A 14,213-nucleotide genomic window follows, 5' to 3' on the forward strand; every position below is an offset into this window, starting at 1 on the left:
TCTGTTTATGCAGCATCACACAACCCACATGCCCGTAATATTAAACAAACAAGTGATAGCCGCAAACCTTATCATTTAAATTAGTTAAAAAGCCGTTGTCCGAGCACCCGTGAATTGCCTGAGAGCTGGGGTACAAGCCTTCGCCAATGCAGAACGGGCACAGAGAGGCAGCCTGCTGTGGCGGAGCGCAAAATGATGCCCCCCCTGCAGAATGCGAAGAGGCCCCGAGGCTCTTGAGTATAAAGCATGCCTCGCAGATATGTAATGAGCTTGGGCTGAATAGGATCCCCCCGAAAGGCTGCAGGGTTTCTGCATGTTAGCCCCTAAAGAGCGGTAACATTATTAAAGCCGGTTTATGAGGTAATGGACAAAGTAAATGACTTCAACTAAAAAGGGTGTAAAAAAGGGCCGTGTCTTGATTTCGAGTGCTCGATCGGTTTATGAATTATGTGATGACTCGGTTCAGATATGGGGTCCAGGATCAGTACATATCCAAACGCCTTACGCTATCGGCTTGGATAGAAAGTATTGTAACCAAACTCGAGGGGACTTCAGAAGTACAGTGCCATAAAATTCAGCCATCAATGTTTAAAACTAAATAAAAAGGTAGCGTCCCAAAAAAATAAATAAATAAATAGCGCCTTCGGGTAAAGTCCGCGCTATATAAAAATGCATAAATAACTAACTAAATACATACCGCAAATCACTGCCGTCACTCTGCCGGCCTGCGACCAGGAAGTCAGGCAGGCCGGCGCGTCAACAGGAAACAGGAAGTAGGAGGGCGGGAGCCTACCCCGCCTCCCACGGAAGAGCCGCGATTGGACGGAGCCGCCGTGTTTGGAGCACCGGAGCAGGCAGGAGCCTACCCTGCGCCCCGGTGCAGAAGGAGGTAAGAAGAGTCCTGCTGCCGGGCCCTGCAGCTGAGGAGAGCCGCCGCACGAAGGAAGCCGGTGAGTGCGTTGCTGAGCGGGGAAGGGGGAGGCGGGGGGCGCGGGGAAGGGGGAGGCGGGGGGCGCGGGGAAGGGGGAGGCGGGGGGCGCGGGGAAGGGGGGGGCGCGGGGAAAGCATGTGCGGGCGGGCGGGCTTTGTATGTATGTGTACGTGCGTGTGACTGTGGGGGAGGGGGGTGTGTGTGTGTGAGCGAGTGTCTGTGTGCCTGTATGTGTGTGCCTGCGTGTGCATGCGCTCGCCTGTGTGTGCGTGCGTGCGTGCATGCAGAGGGGTGGGGGCTGCCTGCCTGCGTCTGTAAAAGCAAGGGCTGTGAGTTACTCTGCGCATGCGCGGGGGCAAGCCTGTTCATTCCAAGCCAGCCTCAGCCAGCCTCGGGAAAAACGAAAGTAATAAAAAAGCGAAACTGACACTGCCACTGCAGACAATGCTGCGCGCTCCCGAGGTGAAATCCGGCACTGAAAACGCTCGTAACACTTTGGTGTCCACTCTCCTAAAAACGGATCACATTAGTTGTCGAGCTGACAGCATTCATGCTTCGCATGAATGCTAACGTCAGCTCGACCTAACAAGACAACCAGGAAATGACAGGGAATAGAAAAGTGAACAGAGGGAACGAAGGTGCCAAAACTTTGAAGATTTAATGGTCGCAAAAATAAAGGTGATCAGCTCTTGTGTTGTTGCGGGGATTTAGCTCCTGCACAGTATTGTGCACAGAGACCCAGGACCTCAGTGAATTGCGGTGTACCAAAAAACTCGCCTTAGTGCCTAGAAACCCTAGCCAGGTACAATCAATGTCATATTAGCTCTTCGTCCTATAGCAAAGGAACCAAACATTAGGCAACCCAGAACATACGAAAATTTGACTGCAGCCCCTGCCTCACTTTCCACCTCCCACCCCCTAATGATCCACAACCCTTCTCGTCTTCCATCACTCCTCGCCTCTTCCCTGGCCACCCCCTGAAGGAGCACTTTCCAACTTCTGGGAAGCCAAGCAGCCATTCCCTCCTCTCACCTTCTTGGTCTTACAATAGATTCTGAAGACAAGCAACAAAGTGACGAGGTAGAGCACGGCAAACAGATACTGCGCCAAGCGGATATTGCTGCCGTGGTCTGTGAGGTAGTAGAAGGCAGTGAAGATGTAGACGAATCCGGCAGGATACCTGTAAGGACAAGATAAGGCAGAGATCAGTAGGCAAACCCTTTTGTTAAAGGGGAAAACACAACTCATCAGATACAGGGCCTTCAAAGGTTTAAAGAACACAACAGTGAACAAGTAATGAAAGTTTAGCCAATGAAGAGCCTACAAAAGGCACAGATAGAAGGGAAAACAGTAACAAAGGAATTACAGGGAGTCACAGATTTACAGGGAGAAGAGGGAGATCACAGGGTGATAGGCTGACAGTGGGGTACAGGAGTCAGACTGATGTTGGGGGCACAAGCATGATAAAGACATTGAGTGGATGGATTTGTTGTTACAGGGGGCAATTGGGCAAGCAAAGGAAGCTCAGAAGGGATCAAACAGGATAGTGGGGCAACCAAGACAGAGTGAGGTTGGTTAGTGCACAAGGTATATGGAGAACAAGGGGCATGAGGAGTCTGGTAGAAGGCCAAACATGTCAAAAGAGGTTTGTGCTTCAGTTCAGTTGGGATGTATGACATTACATCGCATGCTTTTACATCGCAGTTTTTTCAACGCATACCATTACAACGCATAGCGCTTTGGGGTGCTGGATAGTGAATAGTTTAATTTACTATTCCAACTCCAGTCCCCGTGGACACTAGGGAAGGTGTTGGATAGTAAATTAAATCTATTCCCTATCCTAGAGCGCCCCCCAGCGCAATGCGTTGTAATGGTTTGCGTTGTAAAAGTTGCGATGTAAAAGCACTGCGTGGTAAAAGTTGCGTTGTAAAGGATGTTTCCCGTTCAGTTGTGATGCGGCCTAGCCCTTCATGGTGGATGATCCTTTTGGAGATACAGCCAAGATTGATTTGTTCATGGTTGGCATCTCTCTATTGTCATCCGGAAATTTGGTATGGTCCTTAAGAGGTCTTTTGCAAACAGACAGCTAAAAGCTGCAGGTCGCTGAGGCCTAAAAAGTATTTAAAGGAGGGAGTTGAGGGATAGAAAGTTCCACTGGAAGTCACTATCAAGGTAATTGTGAACTTCCTACAATATATCCACCTAGAACCACACACAAGGCCTGATGTTCCTTTCATGGCTTTCGCATAGAACCTGGAACTTTTGTCTTCCCTTTCCCATTTTTAAAAATATTCAGGCAAGCGGTCCCATGACCTCTCGGGGTATTTTCAATAACTACAAACCTATCACCGTACGAGTGCTGGCGCAAGTACTCACACAAGAGGCCCAGTGTCCCCCTTCAGCTGGGTGTAGTCGGTGGTGCCATTCAGGACGCCCTCCACCTCATCCATGTACGCCTTCCAGTCGATCTCTGTATCTGTAAGGTGAAGAAGAGGTTGGTTACAAAAACAGACCAGTTTTGTGACCTCAGAGTAAGTGGATATACCAGTAAAGGCAAGGCACAAAAGTACTTATTCTGTGGGAGAAAGGAACTTGCACTTCTGCGGTCTACTGTGCATCGGGTGAGTATGAAGAAAGCTTGCATTGATGCTAATTGTGCTGCACCTATTTTGGTTTATGTCAAGGAAGTTTGCACTTGCATTGCTACCGAAATCTCTCCTATACACCTCTTGTACATGTGAGGAACATTGTGCAGAAGCTGATGTGCAGATGTGAAGGGTATACCCTACTCCTGTGTAAAATGTGAACACGAACGCTACTCTGCAACACTGGTTTCTGTTGAAATGAAGCTTACTTGATGCCACCTACAATGCACCTGTTCTGAAGGAAGCTTGTGTTACTCCTACCTTCCCTTTACCATTTGAACAAACATACGCTGAAGCTCAAAGTACCAAGGTATACACATTCTTCAGCTAGCTACAACCTGTTGAAAAGCTAAAGAGAGTTTGCAGAGAACAAATGGACCTCAGGCCTGACATAGCTAATGTGAGCAGCAACACAGAAAAGATACCGAAAGTACGCTGTTCCTCATTACGAGACAAGTGAAAACTAGGGGAACCGGTTTTGCGTGGTCACGAGATGTAGGAGGACGGGGATTTCCGGCAGAAGTGGGTAGGTCAGAGAGCAAACTATATAGGGAAATTCCTTGTGCGATACCTGCCGGGTATTGATGGAGTAAAATACCCGACTGAGGTTGGTCATGTTCTAGCAGGGACTACACATAGTAAGTGTTAGGCTGGTTCAAAGAGGTAGATTACATCATATAACCACCCATGTGTAGATAGAATTGATTTTATAAGGCCCTGACGAATCGCCACCAGAGTGATTGACTACTAGGCGAGAAACATGTTGACCACACAATAGAGCGCCCTACACGAGACATAACCTCAGACATGCACCTTTGTTTCTTTTAATCAGGTTGGGAGACCTATTGATTAAAATTGTTTTCGTTAGTACTTCCAAACCCGTTTTAACTTCCTTCAGGTTACACACTTCAACGGCAATTTGGAATAAAAGATCTCCGCCAAAGAGCCCCTCATAGGGAGCCCGTCTGGTATTGCAGCGCCGACCTGACGAGGAGCAGCCCTATGATGAAGCATGACACACAGTCGGGTATGTGAGGGCTCCAAATTCCAAGAGGAGGAATCCCCGTCCTCCTACACCTCATAACCACGCAAAAACAGTTCCCCTAGTTTTCCCTGGTCTCGTAATTAGGAGCAGCATACTTTCTGTATCTTTACTACGTTTGGGCACATATTCTGGACCTATCGAAAAAGCCCAGAGTCGCTGCTTTGTGATTAACAGCAACACAGACACAGGCGATGGCCCGGCACATCGACAAGGTAGGTTCCAAACATGAGATGGGACCTCACAGTCATAAGGTTTTAGTGGAAGTTTGAAAGTCTGGATTGAGGTAGTAGGGGTAACACAGGAACACACAGAAACTTTGTATATAGTCCAGTAGAGCTTTATTAAAATAAAGCTAAAAAGGAAAAAGCATAAGGGAGCCCACGGCAGAAACAACAGCACGAACAAGTGACAAGCAGCAACTGCCGTGGGAAGGGTGGAACATAACACGACACAATGAAAAGAGAGTTCTAGATACAGAATACTGAGTATTAAAGGAACAGAGATAAACAAGGTAAGTAACTTACTACATACCCCCCCACCCTCATGAATAAAAAACTAACACAAAACAGTCTTGAAAGGTGATTGGTAACTTACAATCCCGCTGATTACGTGCAGCTCCACTCTCAGGTGAAGAATGAGAATGAGAATGAGAATGGAAGACAGCACTTGAACGGCATGAAGATGAAGCAGGTGTAGTTGGGACTAAATTATCAGTATGAGCAGTTTGGAAATTGGTGATGTCAAAACGAGGACCAAAAGTGAAATCAGAATCATCTTCATCAAACCTGCTAGCATAAACTTTGTAAAAGATCTGAACCTGGATGTCTGTAATTTTGACAACATTGTTCTTGTTCTACCAACCTCTGTTTTCTACCCCTGAGAGCACGGACAGGTGTAACATTAGTGGTGGAACGAGGTGCTGTCAGATAAGCCCACACTTTACTTTGCAAGAAATCACCCACATCGAAGTTGGATGCATTTTCAGTCTGAACTTCTTCTTTTATGAGCCGGTTCGCTCTCTCGACAAGTCCATTTGAGGAGGGACTGTATAAGGCAACTTGATAATGTATGTTTTACGTCAGCATTCTCCAGAAAGCTGATAACCTGATGAGAGAGATATGGTTGACCATTATCCGTGACAACACAATTAGGAGTGCCCTCAATTCTTACGAGGCTTTGAATAAAGGAAACAACAACGGAGGAATTGGCAGCTTGAACAAAAGAATAATAAATCCACTTGGAATGGTAATCGATAGCAACTACACAATATCTTTTGTCTGAGAGTAACAAAGTGAAAGGCCCTGAAAAATCCAAGGCAATTTTATCCCAAAGGAGATCAGGAAAGGGCACTGGGAACAAAGTTTTTTTGTTGGTTTTTCAGTGTTTGTCAGAGACAACACAACTTGGACAATTATCCACAAAAAGAGCTACTTGTTTGTTTAAGTGTGGCCAATAGTAGATAACTTTTTTGCAAGTGGCAGAAATGCCCAAATGACCTTTGTGAGCAATGTCGATAATTCTCTCTCTCAGTGAAGCAGGAGGAACAAAAAGACCATTCCTGACACGAACTCCGTTTTCAAAGGACAATTCCTCACCGAGTTGTGCAAAACATTTAAAATCATTACTTAAGCTTTTATTAGCAGGCCATTTACTCTTGATAAATGTAAATGTAAATGTCAAAGGTTCTTATATAGCGCCTTATCACCGCAAGGTCTCAAGGCGCTTGCTTTGGGAACCCATCCTGGCTTTTTCCCTGTGAGATAACCCGTACTGGGCATCCCCAGGGTGAAAGCCAGGCATCCCGCCGCGGAGGGGCCGTAGTGGAGATTAAGCAAGCTATTGCCCAAAGTTGCAGAGTGTGAACCCGTGATTCGAGTAGGCACCGAAGCGAGAATTATCGAGTCCGTGGACATTTGGGCTCAGGACCCTGCCGCGTCGGGAATTGAACCCTGGTCCCGGGTCTGACCTCTGCTTCAGGGTCTGCCTCCTCTAACCGGTGAGCCACACTTCTCCACCTACATCTAAATACATCTACTTTCTTAAGAGTCTCATCCAGCACCATGGCAGATGCCCATTCATCTTGTGGAATCAGAATATTGTTTTCCCATACGTAGCTTGGCTTCAATAAGAAAGTTACAAACAGTATCTTCAGACGCAGGTGCAGGAAAACGTGGAAGATTGTCAAAAACTCTGCGGCCAGCTACCCCCAAATGATTTATTAACAAAGCCAATTTCCTTGAGGGAGAGTAACCATCGGCGTCAAATGCAGTAAGATCATTTTCAAAATCCTTCAGCCATTCTGCCCATTTCAAATCAGGTTTGCCTGGTTTCTGCAGGAAATGTGCAGGCTGAAGGACACCTTGAGCAGTTGCCATAACAAGGTATGGCAAAAGGAACACAAAGAGGAATTAAATGTACTCCAGAAATTGTAAAATAAATGGTGTACGAATCACCAAAGAGCAAGGTGTCACACAGAGTTAAATGTATTGCAGAAATTGTAAAACAAATGGTGTGTGAATCACTGAAGAGTAAGGTGTCACACAAACAGCACGTGAACTCACTCACTTGTGTGGCAGGCGAAGATGCGTAGGTGTACATGACATTGAGTACTTTGCATCACACAGCAGCAGATGAAATCGCCAAAGATGAGGATGGTGTACGAATCACCGACTGCAGCGTCGCACAAGGGAAATTGTTGGGGTAGAGTCAGAAGAAATCGGGGTAGAGTCAGAAGAAATCGGAAGACAATCAACCTCACGACTTACCCAAAATGGCCGCTGTGCGTGTGACGTCGACACACCTCCCACAATGCACAGCGGGACTTCCTCCGTATTGTAGTGACGTGGGAAGACTAGAAGAATGGAGGGGACGCTAAAACTTCTAGGCTCCAGGGATCCAAGATGACGAAGGAAGGAGCGAGCAGTGCCGCCAATGTTGATTTGAAAGAGGTCGCGCGGGGCAACCAACGGTAAGCTAGTAATATTCAGCACAAAAAAAACTAATTTGACCCACCTTTCAGAATGGCCTCAAGAATGTCCTGGCCAGGGGCGTAGAATTAAACGCATGAACACGAACCGATGGGCTCCAGCAGAAAAATTGGTTGACACAGGAAATATATGAAATTTACCCCACTCCTGGTACCAAATTGTGGTAAGTAGGGGTAAGACAGGAACACACAGAAACGTCGTATATAGTCCAGTAGAGCTTTATTAAAATAAAGCTAAAAAGGTAAAAGCACAAGGGTGCCCACAGCAGAAACAACAGCACGAACAAGTGACAAGCAGCAACTGCCGTGGGAAGGGTGGAACATAACGCGACACAATGCAAAGAGAGTTCTAGATACAGAATGCTGAGTATTAAAGGAACAGAGATAAACATAGTAACGTACTACATGGACGCCCCCAAAGGCACAGCCTTCAGCGGGCTAAGCTACAATGAACCTAGCAGCGGAGAAAATCAAAGCGCCACTAGGTTGGGATAAGAGTACATGTTGAGTTGTATGAAAGGCATTGACTGCAATATAACCAGAAGAACTGGGATTTACTTAACCTACGTATCATTAGACCAATGTGAAATATGCACGTCCAAAAGATGCATGGCCAAGGCCGGAGTGGCCATAGCGGGCACTAGGCATTTCCTGGTGGGTGGGGGTCCGTTTTGGGACCGCAGGCTGGTTTTGGGACAGGGGGGACGTTTTTGTAGTAATGCTGCAATATTGGCCCCTGTCACAGGAGCAGTGCTTTTTGCTAGCAACGGTGGTTTTTGCTAGCCTACCTAGTGAATGACTGGGCCTCTGAAGGTGGGCATCACAGGCTCCAGGTTGGAGAAGACACCGTACAAAGGATGAAACCAGAGAGCAAGTGAGCTAGTGGAGATAAAAGGTTCCGAAGGTGAAAACACACCTGGGGACATTGGAGTGTAAAGAGAAATACACCGACCACAAGGTTTCCCCAGACTCCGCAAGGCAAAGGGGGCTCGATCGAGGGGACGGGAAGCAACAGAATGTTTCAAGAATGACTCAGGACAAGGTCACTCAGTTATGTACAGCTCTCTCTTCGCTGGAGGGGTGCGAGGCAACCTGGCGGTCAGACTGCAAAAAGACTGAAAGGGACTAGCCCATGGGGCGATAGGGAGAGACCATATAGCTGACTTTCTGCAACATACTGACCAAGGGAGGAAAAGTGATGCTTAAAAGGGGCGCACTGGGGCATGGCCCATATCAGACTAAAAGACTGAAAAATTGATATTGGAAAACCTGAGCAGACACTGTAAGGCTCAGAAACATTGATACCCGAACAGCGGGAGTGGAGAACTAAAGTAGGATGATCCCGTGCATGCAACACTATCATCAGCACTACATCACAATGAAAGTGATATGTAGCTATTAGCAGCAGGTGAAGCCATGGAACTAACAGCCTCGAGCAAATGATTTGTAGATGTGGAGGTTTGGGGGGCTGAACCATCACCAGCACAAATACTAGAGGCAACAGAAGGCTCAAGAGAAGCAACGGGAATAAAATCAATACTTTACTGATGGAGGTGAATCTATTCAGGAGGCAGAAGTGATGGTTGGCTAGCTCAAGAAAGAGGGCCCGGAACAACAAGACTGAGAACACTCTCCTAGCTCACCCTTGTGCTGGAAGATAGGGAAGACGATGCAGAGCAGTGGTCAAGGAGACACAGAGCAGAGGTCAAGGAGACACAATCTCAGGTTCATGGGCTTTCCAGAAAGGATAGAAGTTCTTGCAACAGAGAAATTCAGAGAGAAATGTATACTAGAACATTTTCAGCTGGAGGACCCATTTTCCCTACATGGACATGGAGAGCTCACAGAGTGCTGACAAGGCCACCTAACCGGAGGCAATACTGTGCACCATAATAGCACGGGTGTTCAACTACCAGGACAGAGACCTCAGCCTGCAGTATGCAAGGAAACTAAAGGAACCCCAGGTTTGAGGACCAAACAATCAGAATATTTTCAAGGTATACATCAAAATTACAAACACTCAGGAAGTCATTTCAAGCAGTAAATCAAACACAGATGACCTACAAGCTGAAATAAACGCACTATAACCGGCCTGCTATCCATTAGGATGTTGTTCTTCTTACAATCTAGCCGCCAACACGTGTGGCTTTACACGTCGTTTTTCGCGTTCCAGGGTCGGATTACATCGTATCCGAGGGACACCTGGGGCTCTTCTGTGACTTTGAATTTTATTCCTGCATCAAGACTGCTTGACTCAAGAGTCTCCAGACCGATAATCTTTATTATTTGTCTTATTACTGGCTGACATCACTTACCGATGAGTATCGTTTTGGTCTAGAAATAGCCCTGAAGAAGTCTATGGTTTATATTACCAAGACGAAACACATGTTGGCGGCTAGATTGTTTTAAGAAGAACAACATCCTAATAAAGGAAGACATGAAGACCATCTTTCTTTCAAGACTCATTTGAAGAACTTTATTGACACTTGTACTTAGCTCAGGATATACTTTGCTTTTTGTATTCAAATGCAACTTACAGCCAGTACTCACAAGTTACTTACACCCAGCAGCACTCAGAAGTCACTTCCAGCACTACTCACATCACACACAGCCTTCACTCTACTCACCAGCAACCTACAGCCAGCACTCACAAGCAACCTACACCCACCAGATCTCAGAAGTCCCCCCAACAGTACTCACATCATCCAGAGCCTTCACTGTACTGAAAAGCAACTTACAGCCTTCACTCTCAAGTTCTCCATACCGTGCAGCACTCAGTGCTTGCACTCACCTCACCCTTCACAGTGCGTACAAAAATAACATACGGCCTGCACTCAAAAGTTTCCTGCATCACTCAGAAGTCATCTACAACTGCACTCACATCACCCACAGCCTTCACTGCAATCACAAACAACTTACAGCACTCGAGTCAAATACATTACTCACTGCACACACTACTGACACCCACTGCCTTGACTGCACTCAGAAGCGACCCTGAATGCACAAGTTACCTGCACCCTGCATCACTCACACGTCACTCACGAAAGCACTGCCATCAACCACACTCATGAGTAACCTTCAGTCTGCACTCACAAGTTACCTACACCCAGCAGCACTCACAAGTCACCTCCAGCAGGACTCATCACCCACAGCCTTTACTGTACTCCAAAGCAACGTATAGCCTGCACTCCCAAATCATATATACCCTGCAGCACTCAGAAGTCGCCCACAGAAGCATTAGGCGCTTGCACTCACCTCACCCTTCACAGTGGGTACTACAGCCTACATACACTGCCAAGTTTCCTGCACCTTGCATCACTCAGACGTCATCCACAACAGCACTCACGTTCCGTGCGGTTTCCACTGCACTCAAAAGTAACCTACAGCCAGCACTCAGAGGTCACTGCCAGTAGTACATACATGATCACCCATAGAATTCACTGCACTCAAAAGTAACCTGCTGCCTGCACTCAAAAGTAACCTGCTGCCTGCAATCACAAGTAACCTGCTGCCTGCAATCACAAGTAACCTGCTGCCTGCAATCACAAGTAACCTGCTGCCTGCAATCACAAGTAACCTGCTGCCTGCACTCAAAAGTAACCTGCTGCCTGCACTCAAAAGTAACCTGCTGCCTGCACTCAAAAGTAACCTGCTGCCTGCACTCAAAAGTAACCTGTTTTACTTCCAGTTTGGAAAAGCACCGCCTGATAAATCAATCCAATCAATGAAAGAGATAAATAACTCTCTTAATGTCCATGTATATATATATATATATATATATATATATATATATATATATATATATATATATATATATATATATATATATATATATATATATATATATATATATATATATATATATATTACCTACTGGCGGTCGCCAATAGGTATATATAGTTAGGATTTTTTCCCTATGGGATTTTTGAAAATTCTATGTCTAATAACTTTGGCGTTTGTAGACGGAATTGGCTGAAATTTTCAGGAAAATGGAACATTTTGTTTCTGAGCAGCCCCTGAAAATTTGGGGGGGGTTTCGTCAAGGGGGGGCCGAGAAAAAAGGGGGGTCCCAAAACGTGTTTTTAACATTGAGCTTTCCATAGGGCGGTTGGCCTCACTTTTAGCCCGATAGGCTGAATGGATTTGCACGAAACTTGGCAAAATTGTAGGGACTGGTAGCCCGATGTGCCTTTTGTAGGTCTCAATATATGTGCTACAGTGGATTTTGAGAAATTAACGTTCAAAAAAAGATATATATCTAGAGCCGCGCCTGGAGCGCTCCTCCGTACGCGTACCGGGGAGCGCTCCAGGCGCGCAACGCGACTTGCGCACGGCAAGCTGATTGGTTCTCGGGTGTCTGTAAACATTCGAAACAGTCCGCAGCGGCCGCCATCTTGTGTCTCGGTAGGATTGAGACACAAGAGGTGGCAAAAATCAAAGGGGGAAATGAGCAAGAGGGGGCAGGGTACACACCCCCTGACCCCCTAGGTTTCATGTGGGGGCCATAAAAGGCTCCCGCGGGTGAAAAAATTTTTTTTTTTAAAAATCGATTTTCGCGGGGGTGAGCGCCCGGTACGCGCACCGGGGAGCGTACGGGGGAGCGTACCATGGAGATTAAAAATGACAGACTTTTAAAAAAAGTAATCTTCTTTTTAAAAATTGGAGGTAGTTCTGAAAAGAACTTTTTTTTTTGATTTTGTTGTTTTATATATTTTTTTTGTTTTTGTTGTTTTATATTTTTTTAGACTTTTTAAAACAATTTTATATTTTTTTGGGATTTTTTTTCAAGGGAAAAACAAAAACAAGGATTCCAAAACTGCTCAACAGGAGCAAAAAAATTTGAACATTTAGGGACTGGAAGAGCAGCGGTGTTGCTGTTTCTTTAGGGCAATCAGTTCAACACTCTGCTCCCCATAGCAGAGCAGTTCGTCACACTCTGTGCACGAAAATTTGATGCCCGCAAACACCGGCTGAATGTTAGGGACCATTCTTCCACGGGGTGGTCCCGAAGGTTTTGCTCCACCAGTGGAGGTGCTGCCGCCATCTGTGGGTACATTCCGTGCCAGCTCTCTGACACTCTCCCTGGCAAAGTTGTTAGGGTGTCTTCTTTTCACATGCCGGATCAAATTAGCATTCCCAAAACTATATTTTTTCAGAGGATTGCCTCTGGATAAACTACTCCCACATATTTTGCATGTTACTTTGGGAGCGTTGACTTTTTTCTGTCCTTCTGGGATTTCGTAAAATTTCCAGATGAAATGGGGTTTTTTCTTTTGCTGAGGAGGGTCCTCATCTAAAAATCCCTCTGAATCACTGCTGGATGACTCTCTTGCAGCCATTGCTGGAGATCAGAAAAGTAGGAGATAGAGTAGACACAACAGCTCTTGCTCTCTCCAAGTACAAAGCAATAGTGAGAGAAATGGGTGGGTTTCACACAATTTGGAAAAAAAAAAGTTCTGAACCAATGAAAAGTGTTATTTTAAAGTCACATGGTTTGACGCGCTTACGCTACGCGCCCCGGGGCGCGTCCCGGGCGTGTATCGTAAGCGCATCGGGGCGCTTACGTTGCGCGATCGTATGCGCTTCCGGGTGCGCTTACGCGGTGCGTCATAAGACGCATCTCGCGGCTACGCGATACGTGTCTTATGACGCAATGCGTGGCGGCTACGCGATACGTCACAATGTTGTTTTCGTTCTCGGCAATAGCGCTTCCGGGACGCGCATTAGTACGCGCCCTGGGGCGCGCCGCAAGATTGCGCTTACCCGTACGTTCACCTGTCCGCGCCCCGGGAGCGCACTAAAAATAATATTAAAAAAAAATAGAAAAATTATAAAATATAAAATTGGATTTAAAATGTATTATTTTTATAAAGATTTGCTATTAAAAAACCTATGAAATTCACTGAAAAAACCATAGGTTATAGACCATATATAGTTAGGAATTAGCATTTACAAAACTTTGAAAATTCACTGAAAAAACCATAGGTTATAGACCATATATAGTTAGGAATTAGCATTTAAAAAACCTTATTTTACTCACACAAAACCATTGAAATTCCATATATAGTTAGTTGTACTAACTATATATCGCGCACCCGCAATCCACTGCTGATGATGTCACATATTACATCTTTCATGACATGGTCAGTGACATCACTGATGACATCACTGATGACATCTCAAATGACATCACTGATGACATCACTGATGACATCTCAAATGACATCACTGATGACATCATGACACACCAATACCAGTTACTACATACGCACTCACTGATTCCTACGTCTACACACACATTCACTCATTCACCCATACAATCACTCATACATACTCATTATTACAACACTATCATATGCACTCATACACCTATGCAGACACTCACAGTCTGCCACTCATCCATGGAGTTACTCACACACCTAGTCAGTCCTGTAAAGAATCAATCACACTTCCATTTCCTCATCTATACAGTTAAACACAGAACACCATACTTCAGTGACATCACTGATGACATCACTGATGACATCTCAAATGACATCACTGATGACATCATGACACACCAATACCAGTTACCACATACGCACTCACTGATTCCTACGTCTACAC

At 45.7% G+C, this 14,213-nt stretch overlaps 1 protein-coding gene across 1 annotated transcript in view; it reads right to left on the reverse strand.

The window, feature by feature from the left end:
- Nucleotides 1-14,213, reverse strand: part of ALG3 (ALG3 alpha-1,3- mannosyltransferase) — a 39,084-nt gene that overhangs the window by 22,426 nt on the left and 2,445 nt on the right. Inside the window, exons 2-3 of the mRNA XM_078668003.1 lie at nucleotides 3,308-3,407; nucleotides 1,964-2,111 (exon numbers count right to left, since the gene is read on the reverse strand). Of these exons, the coding sequence (XP_078524129.1) occupies nucleotides 1,964-2,111; nucleotides 3,308-3,407 (248 nt within the window). The remainder of the gene's footprint in view (nucleotides 1-1,963; nucleotides 2,112-3,307; nucleotides 3,408-14,213) is intronic.

Source organism: Lissotriton helveticus, chromosome 11 (genome assembly GCF_964261635.1).
Source record: "Lissotriton helveticus chromosome 11, aLisHel1.1, whole genome shotgun sequence".
Classification (NCBI taxonomy): domain Eukaryota; kingdom Metazoa; phylum Chordata; class Amphibia; order Caudata; family Salamandridae; genus Lissotriton; species Lissotriton helveticus.